This window comes from Rhipicephalus sanguineus, chromosome 5 (genome assembly GCF_013339695.2).
Source record: "Rhipicephalus sanguineus isolate Rsan-2018 chromosome 5, BIME_Rsan_1.4, whole genome shotgun sequence".
NCBI lineage: Eukaryota > Metazoa > Arthropoda > Arachnida > Ixodida > Ixodidae > Rhipicephalus > Rhipicephalus sanguineus.
In genome coordinates, this window is record NC_051180.1 from 166,062,391 (window position 1) to 166,076,763 (window position 14,373).

General features: G+C 44.6%; 1 protein-coding gene across 1 annotated transcript in view; it reads right to left on the minus strand.

The window, feature by feature from the left end:
• The window catches only part of LOC119394408 (vang-like protein 2), a 156,292-nt gene that overhangs the window by 11,654 nt on the left and 130,265 nt on the right, over positions 1-14,373 (minus strand). The window contains exons 3-5 of the mRNA XM_037661705.2: positions 7,506-8,575; positions 6,175-6,255; positions 4,545-4,743 (exon numbers count right to left, since the gene is read on the minus strand). Of these exons, the coding sequence (XP_037517633.1) occupies positions 4,545-4,743; positions 6,175-6,255; positions 7,506-8,516 (1,291 nt within the window). The 5' untranslated portion in view covers positions 8,517-8,575. The remainder of the gene's footprint in view (positions 1-4,544; positions 4,744-6,174; positions 6,256-7,505; positions 8,576-14,373) is intronic.

The following is a 14,373-nucleotide window of genomic DNA, read 5'->3' on the forward strand; positions in this document are numbered from 1 at the left end:
TTTAAAAATTATTACTTAAAGCTATTTGAATGTATAAAGTATTATTGTATAATACGTTAAATTTACAAAAATATTACTAAACAGGTGTTTCACGAGTCAATTAGCCTATATTTGTTAATTAAGCACATATCACAAGCATTTTAAATACAGGGGGCGCCATGGGCGCTGCGGCTGCGAAAGGTAGTGACTACAGTAGTGGCAGAGATGGGAGCTGCGATGTGTGGTGGTGGTAACAACCTTATTGAAAACTCCGGCAAATTCGTGGCCTGGGCCTAGGCCGCCCCCAAGGAGGACCGAAGACCCTGTGTCGTCGTTGCCTGAAGGGACTGCTGGATGCCCAGTTGATCGCGGAGGTTGGAGCTAGCGCGGCCGTCCACCGCGCCGCAGCTTCATCCGAGTGTGTGCACCATAAAGTTTCTCAGTGTGAAGGACGTACTGCATTTTCTAGATTGCAATGCCAAGCGTGTTGTTGTGGAAGGTAAAAGTGTCCTTGCCGCCGAGTTTTGCTTGTCGCGAAGGGCAAGGTCGATGATGAAATAAATGCTTTTGCACAGTTCGCGTGTGACTGTCCGGACGCACATGCATGAAACCCCACTGCGTCTGCGAAGTGTACTTACGAAGCCTGTGATCTCCGAAGGACAAAGCTACTGCATTGCAGGCTGTTTTGCTAAGTGAGAAAAAGTACGGCCGTTCTCATCCGTTGCTACGGAAATGCTCCCGTGCTGTCACAGGCCGTGCGTGTTATTCAGCAAGGCAGACAAGCTGTTTTGTAGGTAGATGGGCTAATGCAGTTGGCACTTGCCCTTGGGTATCGTTTATCAAGTGCTAATCGCCTATAGCATTACTTTGGCACGTCAGTATTTTGAAGCGGCCTGCCGGTTACCTCGTCAGGTGGTGACGGTATGTTGAGCGACATAAAAAAAGTTTCCTGTTGCATATTCGGCGTGGCTACGTTGCAGTCCGCCTTTTTGTCATCAAAACTTTGATAAACCGTGGAAATCAACATTCCTGACGCGTGTGCCGGAGAAACTGATGCAGCCAGCTGCGTTTGAACTTTTCGTGTCCTCCTGCGTCTCGCCGATTAAGAGCATTAATTCGCAAAACACTTTATCATAATAAATATAGCCACTTCTGCGAGGGTCATCATCAAAGGGCCTGTGGACAGGACCACCAGCAGCATGTCAGGCTGACGGGAGGTCGATGAGAAGGCGCAAATGTAAAAACAATAGTAGCGCGACCAAAAAAAAGTAAATAAAACAAACTGCGAAGGGGCTCGAACCAGCGACCTTACCCGTCCTTTAAGTGCTGCGCTAGCTAACTACGCCACAGCTGCCGATCAGTTCGGAGGGTTTAACAAGCCGGTTTTGTATTGTAGTCACGCTGGACGTAACTTTAACATTTTTCATTTTTACGTCTGGACGTAACTTTCACAGCTTCTATTGTTACGTCTAGACATAATGCTAGACACTCCCGACTATTCAAACCATATACTATTATTCAAACGAAGCGCCGAACCGGAAAAGTGCATGACGTCACATCCGTGCGGCGCAGCAGCCTTTTCTGTGTGGGGGTGGCTCGTGCGCCGCGCGGCGCAGCAGTCTCTGCCTTTTGGAAATGATCCCAATGACGTGAGAGCGCCAGACTACAATTAATCACTAGTAATCAAACTAGCTGCAATAAAAAAAAGAACCTTCCGTGTATCAAGAGACGTAATAAAATGCTGCTTGTTCGTTTCTGTTTGATTCATGGAAAAAAGAACCTCTTTGGCGCTGCCATGGGGAATGACACGCGTGATTCAAAAGTTCCGTTTTCGCCAGAGTGCGCTTCGCCCGGCGCCCTGCTTCGCTCACGCGGTCGTGTCTCAATGGTAGTTTCGGTATCGCGTACTGCCGCGTGTGTTTTGCACGCTCGTGAAAGTCACTCTGACAGAAAATTCGACAAAATGCTGCAAGCATGTGATGTTGCCGAATGCCCAAATGGTGCACGCCGCCAGTGCACGCCGCCGCGCAGTAAAGGCGGGCAACGTTGGGCACGGCAACAATGACGTGAGAAAGATCGCTTTCAGGCGGGTGATTTGAAGTGCGCTAAAGCGATGTGGACCCCTAAAACGTGATTTTATTTCATGATAAGCACTTCCTTGGCACAAAAGTAGCACTACGAGGTTTCTGGACCGCTATTTCAACAATCGACGTCGACTTAATATTTGCCTTTAGTGTCCCTTTAAGTACACTATGGGGACAAAAACTGTGGCACAGACCACCTCAGAATGACTGTTGACAATGACGTGATTTGCACGGGGCAGCACATTAATACACCGTTTTGCCACTGCCATAATTTAAGAGAATGACATGGCCAGTGTCATGAACCCAGTAAGTCAAGTTGGTGTGAATGGAGTTACAGCATGCAGACTCTCAGTAAACAGAAATCTCTTAAACGGAATTCATGCTTAATTGGAACAACTGCCTCTGATATGATTGGTTTTGTACTGGAATTCCACACCCCTGTTCATCTCTCAGTAAACGGAACTCTTGTTAAACGGAACACGTTTTTCTGGTCCCTGTTAACGTCAGTTTACTGTAGATGGAGACAAACATAAATCAAGCTGGGTGAAGTGTCCGATGAGTGCTAACTTGATTAACGACATTTCAAAGATTGGATAAACCTACATATATGGGCATAAATTATGTTCAGACAGTTAGCTTTGAAAGACTGTAATAGCTTTTCTACATTCAGTTTCAATACTGCTTCCCTGTAGGTGACTCTGTCGTAATGTCATGATAAAAAAGGTGGCCATGTGGTTGCAGAAGATTTAAATGTCTTAATGCTCTGGCTGACTTGGTCACCTCCTATGCTGCCACTCATTGTGCAGCCCAGTGTAATAGTGCTGTAGAATCAAGTCACTTTTTTGCGGCAAATCTATTACTAAGCGAGCTGGAGCCAAGTGTCAAAGTGATGCAGTGTCCTGCTTGCAGATGACTACTTTCTATGCCAAGATGTCACAGCATGGTAGAAACCAGACATAACAATGCTACCTGCGAAAAGTGGGCCTTGATGCTGCAAAGCAAGCAGACTATGATTCTTGGCTCCAGGGGCCCAACCATCAATGTTTACTAATTTATATTGCCGATCGAAACCAGCCTGAGTTCGCGTTTGTAATTGTTTGCACCAATGGACAGACATTCCTAAATAAAAAAATAATAAAAAATGACTGAAAACCGGCCACACAAAGGGCACAAGGTCAGACCTTCAGTGAATGCCAAAAATATGAAGAGCTGAAGACACTGATATGCAACAGCTATGCGAATATAATGGTCACCTCAACAAGGTTGCAGTGATGGAGGAGAACGCAGTTGTGTTGTTTGCTAGTTCATCAGCATCTTGATCACATAGCATCAAGTGTAAACATATCTTGCAAATGATTCAACTGCACATCATACCTGAGCCACACGTCGCAATATAATGACAGGACTCCTGCCGCCACAGCTGTCACCACTAAAATAATTTACAATTTTGTAGACACATGTAAGACTTTGCTGGTAAAGCCTGTATCGTGGAGGTGGTTGTACATGTGAGCAGAATCCTCAAAATCATCATGTCTGTCAAAATCTATATTGTGAATTCATTGAAACAGTTGCTGACTGATAATCCAGACATGCTCAAGTATTTTTATCGAGTAGCAATGCTGTCACTAGCAGTGGTGGACTAACCTGGCCACAGGCAAGCATACATGCATGTGAGAACGCCTTGGCAAGTTCCTCTGGCCTCCTGTAGAATCGAGTCACTTTTTTGCGGCAAATCTATTACTTCAGACTTCTAATTTTATGTCCTTTTAGTCAGTTCCCATCGGGCAAAAATGACCAGTCAGTGGACTGTAATTAAGGCAAACACCAGCAACTGATGTCCTGCAAGCTATGGACAGCAGTAGTCACTTAGACATGAGAGTACTGATGATAAGTGGTTAATTAGCTTTGAAAGTTGTTGACACAAGGTGACGCTCTGTGAAGTGGCATCTTGCAAGCTACACACACCATGCAATCACAAACTTGCTAATCAGACAACTTTCACAATAACGTACGTAGTGTTTAGCAAGGTTAGTGGCTATTCACACTTTGCCATGCTAACATGACTTGAACACCCAGTGAGCAAGCTTAATTTCTTGCTCATATGGTGAAGGACATGTGATGAATTTTGTTGGGTTCTCTTAAATTCTACAACCTTTACTTTACATGCACTGTAATGTAGAATCTCGTAAAATAAAACCTGAAAGAACCAGGAAAATCTTCCATTTCCCAGAAGTCTTGTTTAGTAAGGACAGGATGTACAGGGGTGCAGCAGTCAAATAGAACATCACCTGAATTAGAGGTGGTTGTTACGGTTAACAAACACTTCTGTTTAAGTGATTTCTTTTAAGTGAGATTCCACAGTATTGCTACAGTATTCTCTTTAAATATCGCTATACTCTGCTGTTCCCCCTCTTAAGTCTCTGTGCAGTGAAGTCATGCATGTTTATTGTCTCAAGGCAAAGGGACATTCTTGGTACACACCATTTTCATCTTGCATCCGCTTGATGTGAGTAAACGCCTCCTCGGCTGCTGACACAAGCCTGGCTCTGCGCTTCCGAACTCTCCGCTCGTATTCGTGCTCCTCGTAAAATCGATCGTTGTGACCTGATCGTCGTCCAGGCAGGACTGTCTGGTTTAGCGGAGCTTGGTCTTCTTCTGCAACACCATCAACGTCATAGACCTGCAAACATGCAAACAACACACTTTGTTACAGATGCTTCTTGTACTGCTGTAGAGTGCCTGTGGGCACTTGCAACTGCTGCCACTTGAGCTGATTTGAAACCGTTCAGAAAACAAACTGTAGACGAAATTGGTTGTCTAATAAAAGCTAAGTTGATATAAAAACAAGCAAGGAACAGCAAAAAAGAGAAAAGAGAGCGAGACGTGTCTAGCAAGCTGTACCATTAGCTTGAACTAATAACTCTAGGGCTAGTATTCTTATAGGTAACCACTTTTGGTAGTACTTTGAGTTTGGTGTGAGATAACATCCAGTGTTATGCTATCACAGGATTGATGGGCGTTCCGTTCGCTACCTATACCCCAATCAATTCAATCAATGATTCAATTTGTCAATAAATTTGGCCTTACTCAGCAATCTCACAGCCTCTTGGTTTGCTCTGACGGTAGTATCAATGCCTCAAAAAGGTGTTGGTCCTGGGTTTTATTCCCACACAACAATAAACTGTTTTTACCTCCAACGTTCACTGATAAGTTAGTGTAGGTTTCCTTGCAGCTTCACATTGCTGTCAGGTGAATGAGAATTTTTTTTCGTCCTAATGAATCTTGCTGAACCTTGCAATACTGGTTTGCCTTAGTCAATCAACATCCAGCAAACATGGTATCAGGAAAAGCACCGAATCATGAATACATGTTCATGCCTCTAAGGATTTAAACCTACGAAATTGGTGAAAGCAAGGAGATGTGAGTCCATGCTAGGAAGTGTATGTTTTCAGAGAAAAACATTCATTGTGTGATTGAGAGGCTCAAGCAATAAAATCAAGCACAGAATGACTGGGAGGAGGGAAATTTAGGTTGCTGTGGATCCATAAATATACATATTACAGCACATACTGTAGTATATGCCACTACATTATTACATTGCGTTGCTTAATTGTCCATCTTTTTATCTCTGTTCTTTTGTTTATATCCATTTGTCCAGCCCAGGAATAGCAAGAATTGTGAGAATAATGAGAAATTCTATTTTGTGCCTTTCACAATTAAACACTGCAGTATATTAAGTAGTTCTTGTGCATGCAACTTGAACATAAAACTAAATTCTGCTTTGATAATGAAAGCAAGCATGAAGTTTGGGTGAAAAGTTAAAAAAATAGGAGAGCACGTAGCATACCATACAAATGTTAAAATCAGCTGTTTCATGAGGCACAGTGCCCTAGGGTTCCAGCAGGATGTAAAATTATATACGTTGCAATAGTTTGCAAAAGCTCAATCAATCAATCAGTAATTGATGCAGACAAAGTGTGCAGTTATCCATCACAATTGTGGCACTGGAATAGAACAAAGTGAATTGAGCACAAAAAATAAAATTGGCAACCATACACAAAATGAGAATGACGACACATTAGTTGATGGTCTGTAAAAAACAGTAACCTGCCTTGAAAGCCTGCTGCTGCTGTTGCTGCTTTCGGTGGCGGCTTGGAACTGTTTCCAGGTAAGGGTTGTAAATTGGGAAATCCTGCATGATGGAAACAAAAAAAAAAAAACGCAGGTTGCAGAAGTGCACTGTGGCACACAGCAATTTGAAGCTTAATACATGGTAGCTAGGTGCAATTTAAGACAAAAATGATGGCACATAGTGTAACTGTGATGAAGTCACAAGTTATTTACAAGTTATGTTTGGTTAGATTGAAAACCTAGCCAAATTTATGCGCAAGCACTTGCCGTATGTTTCAACAGAATAATTGCTGACAAAATAGGTTTTTATGCCATATTGCACAATTACTGTCATCAACAATGGTTGAAATAATAATTCCGCTAGAGACGTCTTAGTCAGGAAAGCACCTCTAAATGCTTGTGACTACTCGTAGTTGCTGCCTTGATGAAGACAAGTCCTCACTTAAACTCCAGTGAAATTTCAGAGAAAACATTGGTTCCAGTGAAATTTCTGTAGACCATAGTTGCTCACTTGACGCATCCATTTCTTTTTGAAGTTATGTCTTATTTGAACAATTTATATTCAGCCAAACCTTGGCTCACGAGGCTGACATAATTAAGGTATTGAAAGTGCATTTAGTTTATCAGAAATGCAGCTTAATGGAAGTTGCCCAAGATTATGCAGAATGAAAGAGGGCTGAATGATAAAAAACTAGGCAAGAAGCATGCTCAAATGATGAGAGAACTGTAAGGAAATAAATTATTCAGCAATCTGCAAACACCGCAAAGTATCAAAAGGAAATGCCAACCATCAATTTGTTCATGTGGTTTTTGTACAGCTGCGCTATTTTCTGCAATGGACAGGGTCTATAAAGTAACAATGAGAAGCTGTTAACAGGCACAGTGATGTAGTCCGAATTACTAAAGCTATGAGTACATAATTTCGCACTGAATGTTTTGTGTGTAAGCTCTTGCAATTTATGGTTGCCTTAAGGCTGGAGGACTGAGTGACTGGTAAGCTTTAACTTTTGAAACCAATGCAGGGATTATGACAGGTAGGGGTTATGACAGGTGGGGGTTATAACAGGTGGTGGACATTTGTGGGTTGATTCTGTTCACTTTCGGTACCTCAATATACCTATGAGTACAGCAACATCTCTGCTTTCCATCGTTGTGGTCTACAGAGTGTACATCGTATCCTTGTTTGGCCACTAAAAAAATTGGAGTAATAAGTTTGCTTTTGTTTTCCATGGCTTCATTAACTGTTGGCATCATATGGCTGTGGCTAACAAAAACTGGGTTCCTCAGTTCACCTTGTTCTTCTTGACCCACCTGATAGTACTTTTCAAGCATCCATACTGCTGCCCTCTGTATGCTGAGCTGGCCAACTGTGTAGCTCCGGCTCTGCCCATCGGGTGACCGCACAATCTTCACGTAGTACTGCGGCTGCAGCTGTCGTATTTCGACAAGAATGACGGCCATGTAGTGAATGAACAGGAGGGAGTCTACCAGGGACAGAGCGAACTGCACTATGCTCAGGTACGTCAACTCGTAGTCCTGGTGGCGTCGCTCGTAGATGCGGACGCAGAAGAACAGCCAGTACGAGAAGATGAACACAAAGACCAGGGCCAGCACCACCGCTCTCAAGATGAATATGCGCGGCATCGTCGCTCGAGGCCTCCGAACGAACAGGGCCCAGGTGGCGACCGCAAGGATGAGCAGCTTGAAGGCGAAGCTGATGAGGAGGCCGTCGCACTCTGGTCCACACTTTTGCACTTTCCACTCTAGAATCTCGATTCGTGGTAGCGCTACCATCACCATCGGAGAGAGGAATGCCGCTAAGGACAGAATGCTCGTCAGCACGGTTCCGGCCCACATGTGACAGCGAAAAAACCCTCCGGGCGTGCCTTCCGGTTCCCGGCCGAGTCTCGACACGTCCTCGGCGCTGATAGAACGCTCACTCGTGTTTCCCGTGATGGCGGTTGTGTTGTCACCCCAGTTATCGTCCTGGGGCAGGATCTGCACCTCGATGACCTCATCCCTGCGGTCGCCGACCTTGACCTGCGTGGGACACGACCGAGTGGAGCGATGCGAGTGCCTCCGGCTGGCACGGTACGACTGCTGCGGGCCATCATCTTGCTTCTGCTGCTGCTGCTGCTGCCGCGGTTGGTGGTGCTGCTGGTGGTGGTTCTGGATGTTGTTGCTGTGGTTGTGGTGGCGGGAAGACGATGACCTCCGCGACCGCTCGCTGGGGCCCGACTTGACGGATTCGTTGTCGTGTGACATCTTGTAGTTTGGTGGCAGCTGGATCCCACCATGGATGTCCCCTGACCAGAGGGACATGGCCAGGCCACCGGGTCGTCGCTGTCAGTCCAGTGTCTTCTGCAGCTCCAGCTGCACACCTGCAGTGGGTGAAAGAAAGAAACACTATACTTTACACATACTTCAAATTGTATGCATATTTTATGTGCTGTACTTTCTAAACAAGGGCATGCTTAGGTACCAGGCACTATGGCAATGAACTGCACCCAATTTCCATAAAATGCAAACGCTACAATCAGGGTAACTGCACAAGTCGGCAGATATACTACAGCATCAGAAATGCATAGGGGCAGGTGTACCACACATCACTTCCAAAGCCACATATTGTGGAAATGCTTCATACAAAAAAGAAAACATTCGCAAAAAAAGCTGGCGTGTATATGCGGGAATTACTGTAGAATTCACAATTGAGAAACTGCCCAAGATAGAAAGTGGTTCGGAAGTGCATTGATAGGGGCTAGTTGGTATGTAATGAGTGTATAAGCAGTGCCTCCTCTATAACTTTCAGTGCCTGGTGGATGGGGAGGAGAACAAAAGGCGCGACCGTCGGCGCGAGTACAACCGGTCACCGCCAGGCGCCGCCACCCAAACAGGGTTTCGCGGTCTTTCGCTCGCTGCCCGCGCATCACTTGCGCAGGTGCGGCTGCTAGTTTCGTTTCCCGATTTTCTCGACTTCAGGATATCTTGAGATGCTGACAATGATCGGTAGAAGCAAGGCCTACTCGACCGCTAAGCTCTTGAGCTCTTGAGACCGATTGAGTTCGAAACAGCAACACCTCTCGGGTGACTGGAACGCACGTACACCGGTAGTCGCAGTGATCTGGTTAATGACGTCGATTTCTTTTTCAGGGGGCATAAGAATGTCATCGTTAAACTGTGCGTTCCGTGAAGATCTTTCATTGCAGTGGTAGCAAAAGCACGCGTAGCACAAGTAGTCCGTCTCACTGGCAGTCACTGACCTTTCGGGCGTTAAACGTTTCTTCAAAGCGTATATGCCTAGGTCGGTAACTCTACGAAATTTTGGCTTCTTTGCAATAATTAAAGGAGTACTGACACGATTTTGAGACATCGAAAAAGGGACATTTTTTGTTTCGTTGGTTTGCAGTGTCAACGCTGTCCACACACTGGAGTCGGAGAACACGTATAAAATATTTTAATTTTACTTTGAAGTTTTCGTCGCTGAGCATCTGAGCTCCACTGCAAGGACATTATCCCGACGAGTCAAGACAGTTCCCCCGAGTATGCGAGTTCTAGCTGCGTCCTGCATGCAGCCTAAATCGCAGAAATCACTGCCAGGGTCACAGGACGACAATTCACTCATCGTTGTTTATGTGCACCACGAGCACACGACGAATTTCGTGTCAGTACTCCTTTAAGCTTCTTGTGCTTCGAAAGGTAGTCTCCACAATACACTCATTCCGAGCTATACTTTCTCGCCATGAGACGCACAGGAGGAGTAGAGTAAGAGCAAAGCACAAGAACTATCCGCGCCGAATGAAGTGTGAACAGCGCTCTGAACGCGCGGCTAGTTCAGGCCGTCTGCTGCCGACATCTAAAATAGGCAAGCGCGTCCGGTTACCGATAGTTTTGCTTTTCTTTCCTTTGACATTCCATATTTTGCTTTGCCAATGGAGCGCCACGTTAATGCTTTCCACTGATCGCAACTGGCGCAGCGCAGTTTTTCTGGCAGCAGCGTGCGTGAAGCGAGCGCTCATAGCTCCCTTATAGAGTTCTCATCTTGCTTCCATCTCTGCCTTGTTATCAGCGCCTAGCTGCGATGCGAACAGAGGGCGGATAGAATAGCGAAGCTCCAGTGCACGTGCGTTCAAGTCAGCCGGGAGGTGTTGCTGTTTCGAACTCAATCGGTCTGAGGACGCGGAAACGAGCTCTCACTGCGCCGTCTCTTACAACGAGCATCTCGGGTGCGCGCGCGCCTGCTCGGTAGCCCCGCGCTCGTGGCTGCTGCAGTGACCAAATAATTTCAAAATTAACGTCTTCAGTACCGGCGACACCTTTTTCGGTACCTGCTGGCCTTTTAATAAAAAAGCAATTCAATCCTGCCTGCATTTTATACACTTGCTGGGCAAGAAGTCGGAATTGCCAATCCTTGCCCAAGGGTCTCATTGGAGGGGTCGTAACTGTTAGTGCAACGACATTATGCTACATGTTTTCAATGATTATGAAAGCTGATGTGGAGGACAATAAGTGGACAAAGTTTAAGAAATATGAAAAATTGTTTTTTTTTAATTGTCGTCGGAAATTTTCATTGTCCGGTGTTTTCTTTAACTTAGCCCGATCATGTCTCTTTACTGAAAAGTTATATAAATATAAGATTCGGCAGTGTGGTAGACAAGGATGCGAAGAACGTAACGCGCAATTTTTGTCGCTCTGCTACAAGGATTTTTCGAGATAAAGACCTTCAAAGTGAAGAAAATAACGTCTCCTGGAACTATTTTGAGGTTTTTTATAAAAAGATCTACACTACACATCAAAACTAAAAATACCTGAGCAGAAGCAAAAACATGCATATATTTAGTTAAAGAAATTTCAGCTACCTAACTTTAATATATTTTGTGCAATTCATAACGAAAGTTGGCCAAAACAGCAGAGCGGATGAGCGCTCTACTCCACCTCTTCGTCATTATTGATTTCCTGTGCTTCGAAAAAATTTTTGGCGGCAAAACAAATTGCGGATCTCTTTTTTCCACTCATCAGGCAATAATATATAAAATTTTGAAATAAATTTGAGAGGTCTTACGTGGAATCGCCCTAATAAAACTTTGAACTCGATTTTCTCCTCTATTAATAAACCTATAGTGATGGCGAAGTCAACGACATTAGTTCTCGGAGCACAATTTATCGATCTAAACCGATTCATTGTTTCTCTTTAGTGTCCCTTTAAACGCATAGTTCGAGAGGAGTGGCTTGAGGAAGTAAATACATATGAGGTTCACGTGTCGCACCCTGTGGTCATAGCTGCCATCACTCTGGCATTTAAGGAGCCTTGATGCACAGAGGGCTGGAACTGTGTACTTTGTCAAGGTACTGAATGGCTTTGCCGAAGTTGGGTTGCCTTTGAGCGCACCGTCTGCAAAAGCTCGCAAAGTATCAAGGACAAAAAGGAGCTGGTCAGATGGATACAGTCCAGGCACTTTCTTTTTTTCGTCCGACTTGCACAGCGGCACGCAGCAGTACGACATCGCAATTCATGCAAGCTACGTGGTCACGACAAAGGATAAAAAAATCTTCCATCGCATTCAACTCGCTAAACCCAACCGCACGTGTCAAGGCAGAGCAAAGCAAACAAGCGCTCTAGGCCGCGCCCGCACCAGCACTACCGGCTCAGCGCTCGACCGCCCGACCCTTAGGGTGCCTTGATGCGCACACTACCCGACCCTGTTTGCACAGCGCCACCACGCAGTCGCGGCGAGCGGGGGAAACGCAAGCGCCGACGGCCGCGGGAGGGTGTTCTACCAGGCACTGAAAGTTATAGAGGAGGCACTGGTATAAGGTATGTGGTTTTCTGCAGAGATGACAAACATGCAGAGAAAGAGTGATACAAGAACAAGAAATACAAGCTTCATGTTCTTTCTATGTTCACTTTAGCGACACAAATAGTCAATGGGAAAAAGAAACACTGAATCTTGTTCTCTTATCGATGGAACTACTATGTAGAGGCTTGTATGTGTTGTTGTGACTATGATTCTGCAGTATAACTGTCCATGATGGGGACGGTATGTCATGAATGTACAGAGCATTTTTTTTTAGAAGATACAGCTTTAAAAAAAAATCCTATGACAGTCAGGCTCCTGTAATCTTCGCACATCCCATGGACCACAAAATCTCTCTAAAATGTCTTTAAAACGTCTAAAACCTCTATAAACCTCTGTAAAATGGTTTATAGAGGTTTTCGTGGGATGAACTGGAGTCGAAGTGGCAATACTTTGCCGCAGCTAAAGTGACACTGAAGTGCTTAATTAACAAAACCTCAATATTGAGGGAAGTTATTTATATGGGAAAGTTGTAGAGCGTCACAATTTAGGGAATACCCATTTTTTGCACATCACAGAAGTTGCACGTAATTTGAGATATTTGTCTCCAGACTTTAATGGGGGATATCGAAACTGACCTCACCTGGCATGCTGGAAATGTGCATGGCCTCTCTGTTACGTCAGACTGAAATTACCCGTGAAAAGGAAGTGATGAAATTTGAATCAAGGTGTGTCAAAGCAAAATCTGACCAGGAAAAATGGCATGTCATCTTAAATGAACAAGTAGGCTGCTTATTCTTTGCATGCAAAATATTTGTTTCTTTCTTGAACTATACAAAGGCACAAAAGCTCTTTCGCTTGTCTGCAAGCAGTGCTACAGTGGCCCTGAGTGCTATGCTGCACAGTGAAAGAAAAGGTGGATATTGTGGTTTTCTTGTGCACAGCATGAAAGAAAAAGATAAGCTCCAAACATCCCATGAAAAAATAAGGTGATCTGCTGATGCGCGCGAGATGACTTGCACTTTCTATGACAAGATACTACCGCGAATTTAAATTTTGTCACTTCCTCATCATGGGTACATTAGGTCTGAATCAAAAGGACAGCTGCGTTTCCTGCATGTGGTCAGTTTCGATATTGCCATTAAAATTTGATGATGAACATCTCAAATTACGTGCAACTTTTGTGATTTCTAAACGATGGATATCACATCAATTGTGACACCCTATATATCCGTATAAGGACGGTCCTCATGTCAATAACTAGGAAGCTACTTAACGAGCTTTGTCACTTTGGTGTCATTTTAGGAAATACCCAGAGCGCTCGTCTTGTTTAGTTCTTCTTGTGTATTTTGTGTGTTTTGCGCTTCCAAGTACCTTCATGGGTCATTTTGGTCATTTTAGCGATGGCAAAGTGTTTCTACCTCGATGTAGAGTTTGTGTGTGAAGACGACCGGAGCCTCAGTCATAGCATTTTTATAAAAAATATGTATTGTTATAAAAAAAAAGGGAAGAAGACACCCTATATATACACACCTCATCGTGCATATTTTGTTATGCTACTCATAATGTAACTCGATAGAACTACATAGGCAATGAACACTAACTGCTTTTATAAGCAATGCAATACCAGCAGTGCTAGTATCAAATGAGTGCCGGGATCACAACCCAAGAATCAAGCTGCGCCCACATAACCGCGGCGCGCTTGTCAACATAGCTGTGCATGCTTGTTTCCTTTCAAACTGTAACGAATATTGAAAACTAAAGGTTCGTCGTTCCTATCTAAAATATGACCTTCGGCTAAGCAGTGACGTCGAAATCTCTGATGAAATTTGATAGGACGTTGAGGTATTCGTCTTAAAACCAGTGACACGAACGACACGAACATGCGTCTGTATGTCTTTGACTGGAACGTCTATGCAAATTCTCTCTTGGACATTCATGGCTGTGAGTATTTATTAAGTTATAGACTGTGGGTTGTTCGTTCAAACCATTTGCTGTGGCAGCTCGCAGCACATGCTTTACACGAAAATGTAGCCACAGTTTTTGGCCTCAAAGCTTTCATTGAGCAGTGTGGCGGTACCGTGGCAATAATGTTGCTGTGTTTGGCCCGGATAGCGGAAAAGATGCCATCTATCCGGAATTTGTAACAGCGGTGGCGTGGGGTATCGAACGCGCGACCTCTTGTTCATCAGCGCAGCACGCTACCGATGTAGCTACTACGCAGGCCCGGTCTCATTGTTCTAATCGAAGGAGTGTAGACGTGACTTCTTTCAAGCGAAAGCCCGAAAGGCTCCGTTCAAATTCCCATGCACACGTCATGGAAGCACTGAGCACAAACTCATGATACATACGAAACGTTTCGGTCGCAGCGCCGTTCCCGGCGTGAA